The 22,765-nt window shown below is 29.6% G+C and overlaps 2 protein-coding genes and 1 long non-coding RNA gene across 5 annotated transcripts in view; 1 reads left to right on the forward strand and 2 right to left on the reverse strand.

Annotated features, from left to right (window-relative positions):
- The window catches only part of Adsl (adenylosuccinate lyase), a 45,333-nt gene extending 33,264 nt beyond the window's left edge, over positions 1-12,069 (reverse strand). Inside the window, exon 1 of the mRNA XM_088202917.1 lies at positions 11,779-12,069. Within this exon, the coding sequence (XP_088059043.1) occupies positions 11,779-11,946 (168 nt within the window). The 5' untranslated portion in view covers positions 11,947-12,069. The remainder of the gene's footprint in view (positions 1-11,778) is intronic.
- Positions 2,606-12,239, forward strand: LOC148227066 (uncharacterized). The gene is made up of 3 exons (XR_015812110.1): positions 2,606-2,941; positions 7,324-7,488; positions 11,105-12,239. It is a non-coding gene; the product is annotated as an uncharacterized LOC148227066 (long non-coding RNA).
- Positions 12,240-16,225: 3,986 nt separating this feature from the next.
- Positions 16,226-20,647, reverse strand: Hsdl2 (Hydroxysteroid dehydrogenase like 2). 3 transcript variants are annotated; one of them, XM_088202919.1, is made up of 11 exons: positions 20,504-20,647; positions 19,166-19,329; positions 18,884-19,097; positions 18,729-18,815; positions 18,534-18,652; positions 17,541-17,637; positions 17,382-17,476; positions 16,967-17,061; positions 16,738-16,843; positions 16,536-16,664; positions 16,226-16,423 (listed from the first exon to the last, which is right to left on the reverse strand). In XM_088202919.1, the coding sequence occupies exons 1-11, from the start codon at positions 20,518-20,520 to the stop codon at positions 16,311-16,313; spliced, it is 1,236 nt and encodes a 411-aa protein (XP_088059045.1). In that variant the 5' UTR covers positions 20,521-20,647; the 3' UTR covers positions 16,226-16,310. The 3 variants fall into 3 exon arrangements, 2 of the variants coding, with proteins under 2 accessions (XP_088059045.1, XP_088059044.1); XM_088202918.1 differs by lacking the exon at positions 16,967-17,061 and adding an exon at positions 17,208-17,308; XR_015812109.1 differs by having other exon boundaries at positions 16,330-16,423; positions 16,967-17,308.
- Between the last annotated feature and the right edge of the window lie 2,118 nt (positions 20,648-22,765).

Genomic DNA, 22,765 nt, shown 5'->3' on the forward strand with positions numbered 1-22,765 from the left:
GTAAAAGATTTAATAAAAATATTATTTGATAAAGAAAATCGTAAAAGTAGTACGGTAGTAGAACAACATTCATTTTAAAATGGTTTAGATAATATAGATGATAATACACAAACTGAACAGTTATTGACAATGGAAGAACTAAATGAAATATAAAAAGACGAATTTAGAAGATAAGATAGCATCCATAAAAAAGGAATTTGCTTTATTTTCAGATACTAATAAGAGGACTGAATATTAGGAAAATTTATAGTTCACCTTAATGACAATAAAATCAACGTCAACCAATGCAGAAAAATCATTTTCTGTCGCGAATAATTTGTGTACTAAAATTTGTTTTTATCAGACACATCGTTGAATGCTATAAAATATTTAAAAAATTTTGTTTTTTTAATATTTTTTGTTTCTGTTGTTAATTTGTTTGAATAATCTTTTGTTTGTCCCGCTGCAAAAATTAATTGTTATTATTTAACATTTAATAAAACTGTGTACTACTTTATTGAATTTAATTTTTAAGTTCATACATACAAAACATTTTTTTTTGTTATGACTTTTGCGTATTACTAAAAATGTTATTAATAATAAAACAATTGTATATACATATATATCTACATATGTATAAAAATAAATAATTAACTGAATATGTACTTCTTTCATTATTGAGATATTATAGAGAAAAATATACAGAAAAGGAATTGTACTCGGACCCGTCAGGTAGGGCATCCAAATACCTGACAAAATTCATTACCTGGTTTTAGTGTATTTTTCCATAAATTAACCGTGTAATTTTTGTCCACTATTATTATTAATCAGTATTGACACAGGTTCTGTTATATATTGTGGTGACCACACACAGATGCCCACGTTTGAAAAGGTCTTATTTCTAAATGTTAATTTACTGTGACCAAAATAATCAAATATCAACAAGGAAACAAGACAATAACGTAAAGGATTGGGAACACACACAAAATCCCTTGTTACAACCAGAAAAAATCGCATAAATAACACGAGTTTTTTTCTTACTGTAAATCCTTGTATATCTTTGTTGCGAAACAGTCACACATATAATAAATCACCGGATCTACAAGATTCCCGTTGCAATGCAATACGACCTTGGACAATGCCCATCAAGCGAATGTCGCTTTCTAAAGGCGTACATCTATTTCACTGTTCTAAGAAAAGAGTACATATATTGGCTGGATGATCGTTGCATGAGTGTGATTGGTCAGCAAGCTTTGCAGCCATGGATACTTTAGCCTGGACTCAGATGAGGAGAAGAGACCAGCAGACGCCTACCGCCCGCGGTCAAAATGAAGCACCACTATTTGAAAAAGGAGTGTAATCAACCCATGCTATGTTCGATAGTCAAAATATACTCATGTATGTTTTCTTGCTTCTCAACAACTTACTGCTGTGAATCTTCATTTTCATACTTAATGCAAATAAAAACACAATTACGATCACAGATAACTGACACCTATTTAGAAGATCAACTGAAACTGCGAACGTCTATGCTTGAACCAAATATTCAAATGCTTTCCAACAGAAATCAGCCATTAAAGGTTAGTAAATTGTAACATTAACAAATATTTTTAATTAAGCATGTACTTTATTATGTATGTTTCTTGTAGATATACGTGGCTGGATGACTGAGAGGGAATTGAGATAAAAATAAGAATAAATTGGATTGGATTAAAAATATTCCGTACATTAAATTTATATATAATATAATATGATTCCTTTAAATATGTATAACATTTTTGTGATTTTCAGTATTCTGTTTTTTTTAACAAAAAAATTGTGATTTTTTATTAATAGATTATTTAAATAAAAACATTCATGGGGGAGGGGGGGATGTCAACGTTTTCTTGAGTACGACCTTATGTTTAATCAGATAAATGAATGCGGCCGTCAGAAATAGAAAGGTTTGAGGACCTCCCACGGACATCATCCCTGCGCCAGCTACTCCACCACCGCTCGGAAAAAACATGTCGCCATTTATCGTCTGTTGCAATTGTAGTATAATCTAATAAACCTTAACTAGATTCCACTAAGCGTCTCACTGGCTACGAAGTCACACCCCTAGGGTTCTTAAACTTGATTTATATTATTGAAATAAACGTATTTCAAAAGTAAGTCCAAAATTAAGTACTTTCTCTGAGACAGCGTTTTAGCTTATACACCACCATTTTTGGGCCAATCTATCCATGTACTTAGAGCCTCATTATTGTCACGTTTTGAATTTGAAATGTATACATGATTGTAACGTGACGGTTTAGGTTAGTCACCACAATGCGTTTAATTTGATTCTGACTCACTGCCAAAAAAGGTTCGCCATCGCTGACCTATGTCAACACTAGAAAATATAAACTTATGACGTAACAGCTTGTCAGTTGTTCGTCCACTAGCGCTAAATTTAAAATCGAGCCATATGTCAATGCACGTGCGAATTTCACCTTATGCATTTCTAATCACGTACGCGCCTTCCCGTTTCAACAAAACTTCTTGTCCTTCGACGCATTACACATTTGTCACTTATCACAAATTGCGAAACGCACACACACCCTTTTGGCGACCGCAGAAACTATTTAATAATAAAAATAATACCACACATACATACGGATAACGCTTCCCGTGCGACGAGCACTCGGTTATCTTTCGTTTTCAGTGGCAGTTGACACACGATCGGTGGCGGGTCGGTTGATCCATAGATCGTAGATCGATCAGCTTTTATTGTTGTGTGAACATGGTGATGTTTTCGAAAGATGAAACAATCGATTTGGAGGATATTCATTGGGAAGGATATGACTTTTTGGAGGAGGGCATGGAGTCGAGCCAAAACCAAAAGAACGAAACCAAGTGCAAGAGAGTGGCTTATGTGCAACCACAGGTGGTGAAATTGAAGTTCGATTGGTTTCAATTTGGAATTAAAGTGTTTGAAGCGGTGAGTGTGATATTTTAGTGAAATATAATATACAATTTAATACACAAAAAGCTTGCCGTCATTGCGCCTCAAGACCGATATTTATTAAAAACATTGCGATAACTATATATTTTTTTATAAATATAGAAACAATGTATTAATCTATAATATTTTAATATATCTTGTTATGCATGAAGTAACATGCGTAACAATATTTTTAAGCTGTAAATTATAATTATAAATAATGTAAGAAAGTACATTGGTATCATTAACCATCGGAGTCTACGATAAAAACAACTTAAAATTTAAATTTTCGCACATATTACTTTAGAAACACACATTAAAAAAACACACACACACTAATTCCTTAAATGTTTTATTTTTTTATTTTTGATGAACTGATTAAGAACCAGTAACATGTATGATATATTCAAAACTATGTTTGTCAATTTATTTAACGTATTATAAAAAATATATTTTAAAGACTGTATATTTGAAAAAAAATTATTCATTTATTAATTTTATTTTAAATTTCAAATTACGGATGTCATTACTAAATATATCATATTTAATGCGTCACAAAGCCCTATAAACATGATATGTTTTTTCCCGTTATGAGCTGAGAAATTTATAATTAGAGAATTTTTTAAGATATCTCGATTTTAATTATTCTACATAATAAGTTCATACGTAAGATAAGGAAAATGTAAGAAAGCCTAATCTTTGAAATGGTAAAAATAAATATTTAATTATGGCTTTCAAAAAAGTGTACAATAATAAATTATCGAAGCTTTGGGTTTATTTAAATCATCAGACAAATATTAGTGAAAATCGTATGTTTTCTAAAATTTTGATTTTTTTTATATAATATGTACCTAGAACATTTAATTACACTAAAATTTATAATTTATTATATATATATATTAAAAATTATCACAAACTTGACATAATATATGTATATATGCATACAAACAAAAAATAATATTTAATTAGCAAAAAAGTAAAAAAGGTAAAAAAAATTTTTTTTAAATTTAAATTATGTATTAAAAACTAGAATTTTGAACACAAAATTTTATTTTATATGAACTACTAATAATTTGTTCTTCTTTTTATAAAAATAATTTAAAAGCATGTTTAAATATATTACATGTATCTTATTTATCGCATTCTAAAAAACAATATTTTAAATGCAGGTATATTAAAAAATTAGACTGGCAAATTCTGCAAAATTTAAATCCATTTCTGTATATAAATTTTATGGTTAGTAAATATGCTATTGAATACAATTAAAACTAATTCAGTTTTTTTTTATTATTTTTTACAATTTCTATAATTTACTGTTTTCCCCAGAATTATTTTTATATATTTTTTTATATCAGTAATCAGGCCGGCTAATGAACTTAAAAAATATACAGAAAGCCCCCAATAACACAGTAAATTGGAAACGTGCTATTTGGGTGCGTGTAGTTGGGGAACTAGAAAATACTACAATACTCCCTTTGGTTCGCTCACACATAAAGTAACGAGCAGCCAAATAGCACTTCCCCAATTTATCGTGTTATTGGGGGGTCTACTCTATACACTTATGCAATATCTATTTTCCATAAAAAAATGTTTCATCAATAAGTGTTTCATCAATACCTATTCATGATAAAATTAAAAATATATTAAAATAATATTTTATTTTAATTTCTATTATAAACAATTTTTGACTGATTTATTTTTTCTAAAGGAGATATGATTTTTTATTTTCAATGCCCGCCATTTCGAAACAAGATGGCAGACTTAGTCGAGTTTTTAAATAAGTTTGATTTAAATAATTTGATTAAAATATAGTGTCTTCAAAAACCATTATCTTCTATTAATTGGAAAAAAATATTCAATAAAATTTTGTTTAATTTCTGCTATAGAACATTTTACAGTTTTTGCTCTATTTTTTCTAATGGCTTTTTTAAATTCCACTACTTCTTAAATGCATTATGATTTAGTTTGATTTTTAATTTAGTATTACATTGTTCCGCAATGTTGTTTCAAAGTTTAAAAGAATCATTGGAAAAAAACCTATGGAAAAAAGCAAAGGAAGCAAAAGTTTAAATATAAATATAATAAAGTATTTTTGGAGATTTGTATACGCAGAAATTTATCGAATTCTTGTGGCTTTTCCCGGATGGAATTTTCAGATTTGTAAAAATTATAATATTTAGATAATGATACCACAAAAACTAACCCAATATTTTATCAATTATATATTAATATAAAAAATAGCTTTTCTTTAAAAAATCAATAAATATCTATTTAGAGTGAGCTCAAATATCTGAATTTATCTATATTTAAATAAATATTTCGAATCAAACTAGTCCAATTTCTTAAGATTTCTTTGCAAAAAATGTTGCATTCAGTTGTCACAATCATAGCAAAATATTAAAAATAATTACGCGTCACTCGTAGCCAAATAAAATATTTTTTTTTATACTGTGTTTTAAATGTTGATATTAGTAAATTATAAGTAGGACTTAAGCTGAAATAATCTGAATTTCTATCAAACTTTATTATTGCTCTTGAAAAAAAGAGTGACTATTAAAATTCAATCATATAACAAAAGTAATTACAGCCCATAATATTAATTTTATTTGAGTCTTTCCAGGTGAAAGTAATAAGTAACGACACATATGTATGTTATGGAAATGAACTGCATTTCTTCATACGCATTGACCGATGATATTCACAAAGAAAATTGCAATAAAATATTTACTACATGATATCATAAGTAGATACAGTAGTAACACGTTTGAATGATTGCATGTGCTATATAAAAATGTCGGAACACGTCACTTATGGTTTATTGCTTTATAATTTAATCGCATATGCGGTTTGATTAATAAAAAGATGACATATATTTGTTATAAACATTAAGTTGAAAAATATACAAATTTCATCTTTAAAAGGCGAAAGTGTTAACAATGCCAAATAATATAAAAACAGATTATTGTCACTTTTCTGAAGTGAGTTAAGACATCCTGTCATTGTTTATTTTTTTGCTTACGATTGTGCCAAATAAGTGTGTGCAGTTTAATAATTGAAAAATGCAGAGAGATTCAAGTAATTTAAAAATAACAATATTTATATAATAAAATTAAATTATAAATATATTTTAAGTATCAAAATCTACTATGTAGCCGAAGCTCACTATAAAAAAAATTGTTTTGTGTGTATGGTGGGATTGTTAAGGGATTGTGCATTGCGAAACTCTTAAGCGTGGCCAAACAGTAACGGCAAGCTTATATTAAGATCAACTGAATCGTTTCGCACAAGAACGAAATAAATGTCTGCTCTTGTCAATTGTACAATTTAAAGAAAAATCAGTAATTTAAAACCAAGCGATAATCGCGTAAGTTCGTCGTTCTAGCACAGAACATGATTCAGCGTTTAAACTATTATATTTTAACACATCAACACTTTAATTTAAAATTGCCAATATAATAATATAAATTATAATAATAACTAACGATGATAATTTGAGCACTCATATATAGAACATATAAAACTAACTGAATGATTAATGCATGTCAGTTAGATAATTAACAAAAACTCGATAGTCACAATCAGTCATGAAGTCATCGTTTTTAATAATAATAAAAAATAGATAGTAATAATAAAAACACTGCATTGGTACGATACTAATTTGACTCATATTTAGATACACTTATCTGTAATGTTTATGTATATTTTTTTATGGTTTGAAAAATAAGGCTAAAGGGTATTAACTAACATAAATGTAGTGAGATACTTTTTGTAGTAAGACACAACTGACTTGGAAGGTTGCTCCGAAGCGTCATGATGGTTTTTATACATTTTTTTAAAACATTTCATTCACATACATATACTATACGTAAGCTCAAACATCCACTCATTTACATACATAAACACGCAAACAGTAATTATTCCTACTCTTTGTAGCTATCGCCGCAAACATAATTTTGTTTGGCTTATTCGTTGTTTTTGAGCGCTGACATTATGGCCGCAGCGTACAAGAATTAAGGACGCAATTGCGACTCTCTAGGGCAATCTGCAGTGTGTAGCTAAAAATTGACATCACTCTTTCAGCAACGTATCTCAACGTTTCTAGAAAAAGTACTGAAATATAAATACGATTTAAACTCACTTTTCCTCTAAATCTTCTCCAACAACAAGGAATGCTTCGCTGGTATTTCAGATAATAGAACCATATGTTAAATTGCTAATAAGTAACAAATCGCATAGAATGCGAATTAGCAATACATTGTTAAAAGTGACACGCGCTCCGCATAACGAAGCTGAGCATCATCAACACCTTATTGCAATTTTTTAATGTCAAAACACTTTCACTTGCCTAGAGGTTTAAACTTATATAATTTATTTTACAGATACTGCTTCTAACGTGCGGATTGCTGTCTACGAATTTTTCAAGACGAATGTTCGATTTTGGATCTACTGTGGAGTATCTTATTACGATTTCATTCTCCTTCCTCATTCTGAATGCAATTGTTATTTTATTAATAACATTAGATCGACATATGAAAAAAACAGCAGTGAGTACATTACGTTTATGGGTAAAAATGGTTAAAAATAAAATTTATTATAAACCGCAAAAGTTAAGCGGAAATTGTGACATATAAATGGTATTTTTATAATAAGAAAACCATTAATGGAAAAACCACAATCCCGTCATAATAATTGTATATTTAAGCATGTACATATGTATTATAAAATAGTAGTAAAAATATAAAAATAATAGTAAAACTTAAAATACGTAGCGTGCAAAAAAACCGCATCATTACTCGAAATCATTAAAATTTAAGATACTCTCATTTCTTGATTGACGCGGTAGATACGTTCCAAAAAATATCGCGTAAAACGAGGCATAGTACACAATTTGTAATAAAACGAGCAAATAATATTAACGTGCGATTTTTTACGTTTCTTAAAATTAAAAAGTTAACAAGAAAAATCTTTAGCGACACACGTACACTCCAAAAAGCAACAGCATGGACAGTGGAAGAGGTTCTAGATGTAGTTAAAGTACAAGAAGTGTGAGTAAGACACTGACCCATGCGCTTCATATGTGAAAATGTTAACCACGTAAATCGAGGGATAAGTGAAAATCTGTTCTCCTTAGTAGAATTTCTCGGAATTACATATTTATCACTATAGGGATGTCTAATTTTTTAAAGATGTCGCAAAGAATATAATGCGAAATCGTCAACAAAGCTTGAGTAAAATAATGGTAAATTTTTATGTGTCGAAATGGATGCAATAAATCGGGTTTATGGTAAAAATAGCAAACATCGGTGAAGACCGACCGATACTCGATAAGTGACAGGTGTCAATTTGTCAATTTGTGAAACAATAAATAAAAAAAATAATGTCACGAACTTATATGTGACTTAAACAAGGGAGTGTATGCAGTTGTAGACCTGGCAAAAAATCATTATTGATCAAAAAAATGAGTCAATCACGCATTAAATGAGATGTGAAAAGTGGCACTCTTTGATGAGATTAAATTATATATATTCATAAAGATGGGGTGCAGTATATCGTTAAGGTGGCAAAAAATACGCAGCAAATATGCTCAATCCAGGGAGCCGAATGATCTGGAGGTGCTTCTTATATTCCGGAATGGAAGGTATCCACTTAATTGACGGAACAGTGAACGCGGTGGGTAATAAAACTGAAATAATTTTACGTAATTACTAGTTATTATTAATAATAAAAAAAAATTGTTTTGGAATTCAATAATGAATTTATTGAATGAAATTTTTTTTATGTTGACTAAATTTTACTGTTTTGTAATTTATTTAATTTAATTGTTATAGATTTTTGTTTGTGTTTATGTATAAAAATATAACATATCTTATATAACAAATATGATGATTTTGAATGTGATTCAGTTTTTTGCACGCTACTGTATAAAAAAATACTGCAGAATTTTTATAAGAATTTTATTGAAAATACTCCTGTAAGTCCTGTTATCTATGGTGTTATAGCGAGGGATTTGTATGATTTATTACATTTTCTTATCGTATTGCTGCATTTAAGCTTTGAATGTCAAATGTCAGAGTTTATTTTTTTATCGAATAACGTCAATTAGACCAATTTTCAAATAACCGCTTTATAAGTGACGCACTTAGCACGAAAATTTTTGGCCATGATCTCGGAGTTAATATTAATCAAATTATACGGCACGTTTGAGACGGCGCACAGTGGGGCATTCAGACCTGATCGGTGAGATCGTTTTCTATTTCGCCCGCTCGCGTGTTAAACGACGAGAGTGAGTGAGAGATAAGAGCGTGCAGCTGCACGCTCTTAACACGCGATCGAGAGAAAGGGAAAATGATCTTCCGCTCGGACCTGGGGGCATTTAAAAGAACAACAAGCAAAAATATTTTTTAGATATGTATCTTTGGTTCCGATCAAATCTTTTAAATTACCATCATTATTTTAATAATAGTTTTTGGTTAATTATGACCATGTATGATTTTAAATCAGTATTTGTGTTTGAACGCTTTATTCAATTTACGGAATAGGAAAATTCAGGTATAGCAAAATAAATGCCACTTAATATTAAAATTATTTAATATATGTGTAGGTGTATTATAATTATTAATTGCATATACATGATTTTCTTATTTAAAAATGGAATAAGGCTTTGAGGTCCAGCCGTACCCCTGTTCAGACATTTTCTATATTACGTATGTAAGGGTTAAACGCTTGAAGTTTTCTAATAATATAGCAATAAATAAAACGTATTTAATTAAATAATTAGCAGTAGATTAATAAGCTAACTAAATTTCGCACTCGAAATAGGTTTATAGCGCAAATCGCGAGACCGAAAAAAATATTATAAACCACTGGTTTATAATATTTTTTAATAAAAAGTATTTAGAATAACTCTTTGGGGTCCAACCGTACCCCTGTTCGGACATTTTCTATATTACGTATGTACGGGTTAAAACGCTTAAAGTTTAATAATAATTTAAAAATAAATAAAAAATATTTAATTAAATAATTAGCAGTAGATTAATAAACTAACAAAATTTCGCATTCGAAATAGGTATATAGAGGCAATCTCAAGATCGAAACAACCACTGATAGATCTTAAGTAAAGATACATATAATATTTAAATATATATACTTTCTGAGCGCTTACTAGTTATAAAACGAAAATACCCCTTTGTGCGTATATCGTAATTTGAAAATAAAATAAATTTGGAAAAGCATTTTTTGATAACTGTCTTAGTTTTAATCATATTATCTAGTTAAAAATAAATCCTGTAAATATCTCGGCTGAGTTAATAAGACAGCCTAAACCGTAATATTGTTGCAAAAAAATAAACTAAATCACGACGCCGTTAAAAAATCCTAAGGGAAAAGTAAAGCCTGCAAAAATGTTGTAAACATAATTTTTTTTCGGACACGATAACTATGGCATTTGTAATAAGACCTTTAATAAACTGTTTTGAAAAATAGACCTTGTAAATATCTCGATCGTTCTAAGTTCGTTCGCTAGCCTTATCCGCCATCATGTTTTTAAAGGCAGCTATTAAAAAATAAATAGGTAAAAAATGTTTCATATTAAAAATTAAAACAATATATTGAAAATTTCCATTATTCTGAATAATGTCACAATTTGAAATAAAATTCACTGTAACGACAACTATACTAATGACTTTCTATTTATACGCTATGATCAAAATTGTGACTTATACATAATATTAAATAGCATTTAAATATATATTTAATTTTTTTTTGTAAAAATACTTATTTAGTATTTTTCTTATAAAAAATAAGCATATTTTATAATACCATTAACTTTATCCCGCTCCTTCGTTATCACAGTACAATAACATTGATACAATAATGTTTTTCAAGCTTAACAGCTTGAAAAACATTATATAAATATATTACTATATGTACGTTTTAGATACTTTTCTATTATAATATTATTTTTGGTTTATGTTGGTTAGGATTTTTTCGAAATTAATGTCTCATACTGAAAAATACGTCTTACAAGATTATTTTATATTTAAAAATGTAAAAATACATATTTTACATAAATCATTTCGCAATTCTACCCACTGTGCGCTTATGGTGGAACGATGAAAGTAACACTAATCGATATATTTATGATTGTATTTGACCTTTCAGCTCGCGATACTGAACAGTTCGGGCGCCGTCTTGGTGAGTTCGTGTGGAGGGGTCACATTGCATGTATGGTTGTTTTCAACGACAGCCAGCGACGACATCTTAGTCCACTGCATACTGGATTTTCTGGTAGCCTTGGCGTATCTGACGGAAGTTGCCGCTAACGCGAGATCTATGGCTTCATTAGAAGCGTTAATATCGAGAAAAATGCCACACCGAAAATTCGATGTATAGTTACATTACTATGTAATGACAACTTGAGAAAATGGGGAGGAGGAAAGTTGAAAGGGGAATTACATTTCCCCTCTTAATTTATTTTTCATATTGATCTCCTGCGGTTCGGTTTAAGACAGTTTTGCAGTATGTTTATACAATAAAATATAACGTATTTGATGCGACATTTTGAGAATAATCATGTACATGTATTTATATTTGTGTGAGAAAATGTTTAGAAAAATATTAATTGTGACAATTATTTTCTAAAATGCGTTATTTTTATCAATGTATCGTTTTTGATCTCACGACTATGTAAATTTACATATATAATACAACAATAATAAAAAATCGATGTATGGGTAGGCCACCATATTGTGAGTGGTGTAGTGTTAAGGCCAAAGTTTTGACGTTTGAAAATGGAGTCAAAATGTGCGACATAACCTAGTCAAGAGTGTTGTTACCTTTTCGGCGGTGGCCAAAATCCACCACAACTTCCTCCACGTGGAGAACTTCTTCTGGTCGCTGAAGTTGTACTGCATCTCCTTGGAGGCATAGCGGGTGCTTAGAGGTGAGCGATAGTTGCAAAACTCCGTGTCGACTCTATCCAAAGGCACTTCTTTCAAAGACATGATGCCAAAAATTTCGTGAATAGAAAATTGCGAACGCGAACGTCACTAGTGACAGTTTGCCGCGAAATGATACGCGAAACCGGTGCCGTGTATTATCAACGTGACGCAAACAGCTGACAGAGTACATAACCTCAATTTGTGTTAATCTCAAAGTTGTTTGTCTCGAGCCAGTCGTTTGCGTTTTATGATTATTTACGTGACTGTTATCGGCAATATATAAATAAGATCTGTATTTATTTAAATTTTACTATTTTTTATTGCATTCTTTTGTTATAAATATAAAAAAATACACTTAACTAAATATTTACTCATTGGATTTATCCAGAAATACCCTTATAAACATTATTTTAATTAATTAAATATTTTTATTTTCATACATTAAGGTACCTATGCATTGTGTTCTTTAGTTTATGAAGATATGGAATATATAGGTCGTGTACTACACAACATATATTTATTTAGAGGTATATACAGAATAAAAGATAAGAATATGATCATTTATAATAAAAATATAAATACAACAAATTGCACGAAAAATAAATTTTTATATCTTTTTTAATGTTTGATAATAATACTTAGATGAGATGTTTTTTAGCTCGTGTTAGAACACTTCATAATCATTTATGATATAAAGAAATGCTAGGAATACATAATAAGATCGTAATTATAATTATTTGCTCTGATCTTTCAGATAAGAAATAAAAATGTTGATTCATGTGAAATTTAAACCCATTATCTAGAACAGGGGTCGGCAAACTCTTGAACCAAAAGAGCCAAATATGAGTAGCACAACGGTTTATAATTTTTCCGATAGTCATAAATATATTTTTACAAATACAGTTTATTTAAATGAATTAATTGCATGATTGTACATTAAAATTGTTTATTAATTAAGTAAACACAATTTCTTGATTTTACACGCATTCCTTAAAATTGTTTTATTTGGACAATTTCTATATTTTTGGTATGTAACTTGTAGTTTTTATATTTTTTTCAATTTAAAATGATCTTTATATGAGTTTGTGGCTGTTCCAAGTATTAAAATCATAGTATCTAACTTTTTTAGATCTTTTACTTGTGTTGTGAAATTAAATTGCATTTCTCTCTCTCCAAATCTTTAATTTTAGTGGCAAAACTTATAAACTTAGAGCTCCATAACTCTTTACTCGATGAATCCATCAATTGTATTTCAAAAGAGCTTGTGTCAATATCAAATGGATAAAAAATAATTTGTCAATTTTTGCAATGGGCGAACTTAATACAAATGCTAGGATTTGTTTGCTATTTTTAAATTTTTGGTATAGTATATATATGTAAGGTTTTGGCGAAATAGGTATACGCCTTTAGAAAGCGACATTCGCTTGATGGGCATTGGCCAAGGTCGTATTGCATTACAACAGGAATCTTGTGGATCCAGTGATTTATTATATCCGTGACTGTATCCCAACAAAGAAATATTCTCTCAATGACGAAGAATATTTACAATAAGAACAAAACTCGTGTTATTTATGCGATTTTTTTTGTTCGTTTCTGGCTTTTGTGTGCCTATCCTTTACGCTATCTTCTTGTTTCCTTGTTGATGGATGATCATTTTGGTCACAGTAAATTAAAATTTGGAAATAAGACCTTTTCAAACGTGGGCATCTGTGTGTGGTCGCCGCAATTCCAAAAGTTATTCTTTGAGACTCAGACGTTATAAAGCGGATAAAAAGGAAAACTTGAGCTTTGTCCTCTATGTCGTAAGACTCATCTACAGTGATTGATAAAGAATAAGACAATGTTACATCTTAGACTTGTTGATAGGTTACATTTAAAAATATGTTAACTAGTTCTATCTTTCACTGTTTAACATATCAATGACAAATAAAAAAAATTGTGCATTTGCCAAAAAAGAGCCGCATGCGGCTCGCGAGCCGCGGTTTGCCGAACCTTGGCATAAAGCTTCCAAAAAACCGTCAGAAAGAAAAACGTTTTTCGGTCTTAACAAATTAAAATATTTCCTATGTTTTAAATTTTTATTTTAAATTATGCAAAAAAATATTTTATAGCTTGTAAATATATGTAGTTATAATAAAATAACCAGAAATAAATGATAAAATGCGCAAAAAAAAATGTATCATATTATATTTGAGAATATACATATTAATTAATTATTTTTGCATAGTAGATGTACAAAATAAATCATAAATTATAAATTTTTTTAAATAAAATACTTGTTTGCTACCAATTTTTTAACTCGAAAAAAACTACATTTTAAGAAAAAGATTAAGTAACACTGTATTAATGTATTTTTAAATATTTATTATTCCAGCATAATTCAAAGGTACTTGAGGGCCGTAAAATATTGGTTGCTTTAATATTTTATCTTAACCAGCTGACTACTCACTTATCAGGTATTGGCCGAGCCTTTCACAAAAAAGTTTCCCTGAAGAGACGACAGTCTTATCGCTATCGCTTCGCTTAGGAAACTTTTCATCGATTTTGTGCATTATTTATGTTTTTTGAAAAAACATAATATTTTTCGTTTTTTTTAAATATGATCAAAAAACCGATTAATTGGTTTCAGTTTTAATAAGTTTTAAAGACATGACCTCAAATTAATTAGCACAGCTTTTCATCACTATTCCTAAACCTAATCTATTCCTATGTACGTATATTTCAATTATAATATACCAAAGCAATGATATTGTAATTTTTATGAAATTAATAGTCCAATAACTATATGAAACTTGTCGGTATAAGTCGGTGATTAATACACAAAATACTTTGATTCGAATCTCATATGGAACTTAGTGTTTTTCAATATGTATCGTGGCTGGGAGATCAAAATTAGTGATTATTTTAAAGCTATAATTCCAATCGATCATTAAAGATTTAGTTTTCGTAGATTTTCTATATCTAGCAGATGAATATTATGATGAATTATTAAAATAAAGATTGAGCTAGGTTGTGCATAGTGATATATATCAATTTCTTAAATATTATTTGCATTATTCAGCTATAACTCTTTACTAAACGATTTAAACATAATTTTGATTAGATCTTTTTTGTGGTGAGGAGCACTCTCTCTGGAGGATGCAGTTGCACTGGATCCTGGAGAATTCGATGGGCTCCTATTTAAAGATGTTTTTTGTGTCGCCTCAACAAGTCAAGGGCGAAGCCCCGGTGTCAAACCTAAAGGCGTAGGTCTTATATGTAGTGTGCACTTGAATCCGTTATCTGGCGGAGAGACGGGGGTTAATAGAACCAAATTTTTTTCTGTAAGCAGCACTTACCTGGTTCTAACAAGCAGTTTAGCATAGCATGGTTACCACACATTCACCGGGGCTTTGCATATTACTCCATTTAAACTGAACAGCCTGATCAGGATTTGATTGGTAAAAAAAACTTATGTATAATAAGTTTATTTTCGACAAGTAATTTATTCTGTAGTGCTTAAAAAAAGTTGGGCGACACTGCTTTACTATAAACATGTGGAAACTATTTCAGGACTAAATATTAGCAATAAAAATGAAAAATAAGCTATGGATTGATGAATGTGCGTAGGAAGGTGGACAGATGGTGATGGGATGTAAGTAATTAAAAAGATACTTAAAATGTGATAATTGACTAAAGACACAGAGGTTATCGATTTTTTTTAAATATTTTAGCTAATATAATATTATTAACAAATTTAGCTAAAGGGTAAATAAACACATATTAAGTTTAATGCGATTTTGTATGAAGTTGAAATGATTCGAGTGTTTCGATGCACAAATGGTATTCAATGTACGTTGCTCAATGTCAGTTATGAGGAGCTGGTCCGATCCATATAATTTAGTTAATATTTAATGTTTCATTTTTTTGTTATATGAATATTATTTTATGTATTGCCAGTAAGAAAAATAATATTTTTATATATCCATTCCATAGTTTTAAGATAATAAAAAACGTGTTATTATATTTAAATGTTTATTGTCGATATTTATTTTATTTTTTATATAAAAAATATAAAATATACACATGTATGATGAATATTAATCATATTAATAAATATTTTATTTTAAAATCAACCAAATTTATTTTTACAAAATAATAATAAACACCGAAACCAAATATTTAAAAATTTCATTCCATTTTCTGTGAAATATATATGTATGTAGTAATGAAATCAATTTTTTTATATACAAATAAAATTAACGCAACAATGATAACAAAAAAAACTGTCAGTTATTTAGATAAATGCACAATTTTTTAATATACATATATGTATAATATATAATATAATAAAAATATATACTTTAAAAGTCAATTGTGAAAAAATATATTTGTCTTTTTTGTTATTAGATAATATATTATATAATAATAATCAAGTTGTTAATAAATCACAGTTTTGATTTGAGGTTTTGCATAAGTTTTTCTAATTTCATAGCTTTTTGTAAATCGCCAGATATCTTGAGCTTGCCCATCATGAAAGCATTGGCCGGCTTCAGTTTACCTGAAATACATGTTTATAATATATATTTTTTTTTATAAAATTACACGTTGATTAAAGATAGAAACAGTGCAAAGTTATTATAGTTTCCATACTATAAATTTATAAAACTCACCAGTGAACATATCAAAGAAGTTTTTACTATCCATTGTCATTGTGGTATCGGCTGGTGCAGCCGGATCTCCTTGCCCACAGCTTCCTTCTCCGTTCTTAAGATCAATGTGCCAAATGCCTTCTTCTTTGCCTTTTAATTAAGCAATAAAATAATTAGCACAATATGTATACATGATACTTTTATAATTAAAAACATGTATTACCTTTCACGTTGAATTTATACACAGCTTGAGTTTTCTTTACTAGTTCGGCGTTCAAAGATTTGCTAATGGCTGAAAATAATCCGGCAACTTGACCAGCAGGTTCAGCCTGTAAAATAATTAATGTTCCTATATCCACAATAGCAAAATGATTAGGTTGAGAGTTGTAATAGATTAAAATCTATGCGAGAACGGCCGGTCATCTTATGTAAAAAAAATAGTTAATTCAGACCTGTGGCTGCTTATTTTCAGCGTCACTGTTCATTTTCGCAATCGTATTCGGATCCACATCCAAGAAAAAGTCCGGCAACAAATTATTCGCATTTTCTAGAAAATAATTCAATTCGAAGACACATTACACCGTATCCAGTTTAAGTCTATTACGCATCAGCAGTCGGCGTCTCCACCAGATAGATTCATTACGCTAAACCGGTGATAAAAAAAGTATTTTTTATATCTATCATACAACTAACTGTTTCAGTAGTAACGGGTTCCTCGTTTTTCAACATTTCTACGGAAGTGGGATCTGGAATATCGTCAATGAATCCGTCCAACATCAGATTATCAGCGTTGGCTGAAACCAGTCGCACATGAATCTATCTTGTGTGTAAATAAAACGACTCTGTTTTTAAATAAAAGTTAAATACCTGGCACACACGCGTACGGTACGAAATCAGTTATTCCTTCACTCTTTAGAACGTTCTCGTCAATGTAGAAGTTTCCAGTGGTGGTTTTTGGATCTCTGAAAATTATGATATTTATGAAATTTTAAATTAGGTTTAGTTTTAATTGTTAAAAATATATACTTGGATAATATAACGTAAGCTGCATCGGCAATAATGTCTGGTTTTCTACAATAATCTCCAGTGCCAGTGATCATCTTGATGGCAGCAGTATCAATACCTGAAAATATAGTTTGTAACTTTAGAAAAAATGCTAACGTTATGGACATAGGAACTGTTAGTAAAAAACAATGTCCGATACGTGTGGACATAGGATCCTAAAGGGTTAAAACACTATGGTCTTTTCACGCGTGTTCACGCATTTTTGAGGGTTTAAAATAATGTTTCTAAAGCTTATAAAAATATTTTGCAAATGTAATAAAGATTTAAATCATTTCTAGAGATGGCAACCTTTTATATTGCAAAAAATTTATAATTTTACCTTTTGCCAAAACGCGAAAATAGCGAACCGTAATATGTTAACCCTTTAAACGCCAGTGACTCTTTAGTGCGTCGCCTGTTATTTCTCTTCACGCGTCAGTATCTCTTTCTAAAAATAAATATATAATACTTTGTTTACTGATAAATGAAGCTAGTACAATAATCTTTAATAATTAAAAAAAATTGTGAATAATTCGTTAACTTGTTTTAAATAAATAATCAAGAAGTGACTCACTGGTGAGTCGCTGGCGTTTAAATGGTTAATAAATAAAATTTTCTGTCGAAATATTGAAGTGTTACTTAAATAAATTTCTTTTTTAGCCTATATGTTAAATTAAACCAAAACTCACTTTAGCGGAGATCGAAACCTCATCCTATTTCATACAAATGGAACAATTACATACTTATTATTATTATATATTAAAAATTTTGATTGAATTTGATTTGCTTTGTATTTATAAAGCAATAGAAGATTAGATCTAATTATTTTATAATCAATTTCACAACCAATCTTAATACTGATAATTATCACGATTTTAGAACAAAAACATTGAAATGACCTTCTCTAAATTACATCACAACGACCCTGAAATAAATTCTGTAATGACTTTAAAATTGCCATAATAGTCAATTAACCTGTTCTCGGCCAAAGGGCATTCACTCCGATATTCAGAGGTTTCAACTCTTCGCTCATGCCCAAAACACACATGGACATTCCATACTTGGCCATTGTGTACGCAACGTGATCTTTGAACCTGAAATATATTTATAAAAATGAATATTTCGATAGCGATATCAGATTTGATAAACAAATCGTAGATAGCGTCTCACCAGTGCTTGCTCATGTTTAAAGGTGGCGAGAGATTAAGGATATGAGCATGATTACTGGCCTTCAAGTACGGCAAGCACAGTTTAGATCTAAAAAGACAATCAATCAGAAAAATGTTGTATTATGAAATTTAATACATATTTCATGAGATAGTTACACTAAGAATGTTCCGCGGGTGTTGATGTTGTGCATCAAATCGTACTGCTTCATGGATAAATCTTCGGTTCCGATCAGAGATATGGCCGAAGCGTTGTTGACGACGATGTCGATTCCGCCAAACGTTTTAATGGTTTGATCGATAGCCGATTGGATTTGCTTCTCATCTCTGATGTCTACAATGCAAGGAAGAGCTTTTCCGCCAACGGCTTCGACTAAGAATCATTAAAATCAGGATAAGTGGACAATAAGTAATGAATTTTAATCGTGAATTAAAACTTACTCTCAGAAGCCGCAGTGTAGATGGTTCCCGGTAGTTTTGGATGTGCTTCCGCAGTCTTGGCTGCGATGACAATGTTGGCTCCATCTCTGGCGGCCTTTAAAGCGATCGCTTTACCGATTCCTCTAGATGCGCCCGTGATGAATATGGTGCGACCAGCGAGTTTACTAAAATATTATAAATTAATTTTTTAATATTAAATATGTCACTATGTATGACCACCTAACTTGATTTTTTAAAATAATAATTTATTGGTTTTGGTGAAAATTTCGTGTCCGTGACAAGTCTTTAAAATGAAGAAGGTCGTTAGCTTTATTTTTTAGTTGATAATGACAAACTAATGGCATTAATTGAATCAGAACCAAGCAGGGCAATTCCAGAACTTACACAGAAGTTAGCCGATGTCCTATATAAAATATATAAACTGAATAAAAACAAAAAATACGATCCATTTCTGGATCGTATTGTTACGTGCAACGAAAAATGGGTCTTATATGACAATAAAAAGCGATCTGCCTAATGATACACCAAAATAAAACTATGGTGACTAATCTACATTTTTGAATCCAAAAGTTAAAGCTTTGAAATATTGCCTCTACAATATACTCTCACTCTTTTAAGCGTCTCTACAACTTTTTATAACCAAACTGCCCGAGTGCTTTTCAAAATTTTATAAACTCAAAAATTCAGAATTTTACATCACCATAATGAATAAATTTGGCAAAAATGTTTCGATTCTGAGACTGCACCTAAGCATTATTTTTGCATTAACCACACATTTAAAAAAAAATGCAACAATTTTTCTCATCAATATAAATCAATGGTCGTTCAATAAGTATAATATGTTATGACCAAAAATAATAGTTATTTTACATGTTGCAAAAATAGATTCAATAACATTTACTTTAATTTAGCACTATCTAAAGTCCAACTTGTTGTACCATTGAACTTGTATTATGATTATTTTTTATCGCGACATTAATTAAATTTTCAATTAAAAAATAAAAAGTATTAACTGTTGAACTTTATTTTAAATATAACTTGGCCATAACAACCATCAAGTAGCCACATATAAAAAATTCAAATCAATCTTACATAATATATTATCTACACTCTACAGGACTTAATTATTTAAATTGATATTTAATACAAAAATAACAATCGAAACTATCAAATTGACGATTTATTATAGCAATGTCATGTCAATGTCCCTCGATTGTAAGGTAAATGATCTCAATCAAAATAAATGTTATCCTTGCGGGAGGGGCTGATCGTTTATTAGTAAACGTAACCTCAAAGTCGTTCCTTGTTTGTTGTATGCGGTTAATGAGGAGTAATTACCCGGTGTTGGCGATCATGTTTGCGGAAGACGACGACGACAGCGCAAAACTTTGACCTGGAATGCGGATCGTCGAGTCGCCGGCCGGGGGTTCGCGAACGCGTGCGGCAAAGCGCCCGCGAGCTCATACGTCATGCGCGTTCGCGGATCTTAAACGTCAAAAACTTATTTTTATTTTTTTAACAATATCTTTCCAAAATTATTTAGCTCATTGCTGCCTCAAAAACACTTATTTGGCGCCCTTTAAATTTTGGAAAAGAAAAAGTTAAGTTTTTCGTATGGATTATCTAAGTAGGTTTACCATAACTATGAAGCTCCTGTAGGGTGCCTATTTATATATTTTTTTATTTAGATATGTTAAGCCCAAAACTTGACGGCACTCGGGTAACACTGGCGTAACAAACACACCTTCTCGTGGCAACTCTTCTTAAAACGCTTACGGGAAGCATAATATTATATAACATACGTTATATTATTTATTTTTCATTAACTTATTTTAAATACTGATAATTAAGTATTTTAAAAATTTATTATGTATAAAAAATACAAGTGGTTGGTTCGTTTATATTACGGCTGTGCGTCGTAAAATGTCCAGCCCGTCTCAAAGGTCGAGATAACTCCTCGTGGCTTTAATGTGACAACTGGCTGGACAAAAATCTACCGATCGAATTAGAAACACTGCTTAAGCGGAAATAGGAGAAAATACAAAATCTCCCATCTCACGTTTTATCTATTTTTTTGACCTATATGATCTCGGGTAGAATGTGGGTTTCACTGCATCGAGAAACTGCCCCCTTTTATGATCCCCGAAACAATGTGTGTTTTTTCTGATGGCTCGTTTTCAAACGCCTTTGTTTTATAATTCAACGTAAATAAAAAAGTATTAGTTTTTATGTCTTCGTGGGCGCGCTAATTCTTGTTGAATTGAATATTTTGTCTATTTGTAAATAATTACTAATTCCGATGACTTATTATGGTCGCTACAAAGTAATGATTGTGTAAAACAGTGTTTTTTTATTATTATTAAATTACAATTTTTAAAAGTTTATAAACATGTTTTAGTGTATCACATATGTAAGTTCATCCAAAAAATATATATCTATTGATTTAAAAAACTTTATTTTTATCTGAATTTATAGCGTCCATTTTGTTATATATTGGTATCAGTTATTTTAATCATAAATTGTAAGTAATTAATGTAATCAATTTAAAAATAAGATTGTATTTATTACCTTAATGTATGGAAAAGCTTATCATATGTTTTGTTATTGTAAAAACTAAATATTATTTTGTGCTCATAATCTTGCACTATTTTTGATGAAATTTCACAAATATTTATCAGATACGAACCAATGTCGGTTATCGTGTTTCATACATTTTAGAGTATTATTATTATATAAATATGATGATAAAGGAGAGGAAAGTAAAACAAAGTTTTATACATCACATAAATTGTTTCTTTTTTATTATGTGCCTGCAATAATGCCAGTTGTGCATGGAAACATTTTTTGTTCATATCAAACATCACCCATTTCTCTAATAATTCATAATATATGTATTCATTTATATATATATATATCCACTAATGATAATTAGTCAATCATAAGACATTTAATAGGCTTTAATAACAGTTTATATTTTAATTGGATTCACATAGATATTACGCACAAGCGCGTTAACATCATATCGTATTTTCATATGCGTAATTTAAAATATGCATACGATTATATTTTTATATAATTTTATTACAATATCAATAAATATGGCAACTTGCGATAAAAATAGATTTTTCTTTAAAATCAGGTATTCTGATAAATATACATACATATTTTTCATTTATATTATATATATATATTTATATTAAATCTAAAAAAATAATATATATTTTAATGAATACGTGGCTACTAATGTATTGGAGTTTTTCTTTTTTGAAAAGGTCTATATAATATTGTGGGATAATTTTAATTATATTGTTTATAAAGCTCGCCATCATGATACACATGATAATTCTCATACATATGATACAAAACTAATGTAGATTGCCAAAGTATTACAATTCGCTATTAAAATAAACAATCATTTTTCATTATAGTTATATTATACATATTATATAATATTATACGTATTGAAATCACGATTGTGATTTATATGTATATATAATATAGGGCCAGTTTTCGCGAATATTTTTGGCACCTAAATAATTGAGAGTATAATAAACTATTTAGAAACAGTGTACTTAGATTTTAGATGCAAACTACAGTTTA

Source organism: Plectrocnemia conspersa, unplaced genomic scaffold (assembly GCF_051122295.1).
Source record: "Plectrocnemia conspersa isolate PC_06_02 unplaced genomic scaffold, ASM5112229v1 ptg000013l, whole genome shotgun sequence".
Classification (NCBI taxonomy): Eukaryota; Metazoa; Arthropoda; class Insecta; order Trichoptera; family Polycentropodidae; genus Plectrocnemia; species Plectrocnemia conspersa.

What these genes read in the sequence shown, in the direction of transcription:
- Hsdl2 (XM_088202918.1), bottom strand. An exon ending in ACCCGCGGAACATTCTTAGT is followed by an intron (nt 18,816 to 18,883) that starts GTAACTATCTCA and finishes TTGTCTTTTTAG; the next exon opens with ATCTAAACTGTGCTTGCCGT. An exon ending in ACCGTACGCGTGTGTGCCAG is followed by an intron (nt 17,309 to 17,381) that starts GTATTTAACTTT and finishes GACTGGTTTCAG; the next exon opens with CCAACGCTGATAATCTGATG.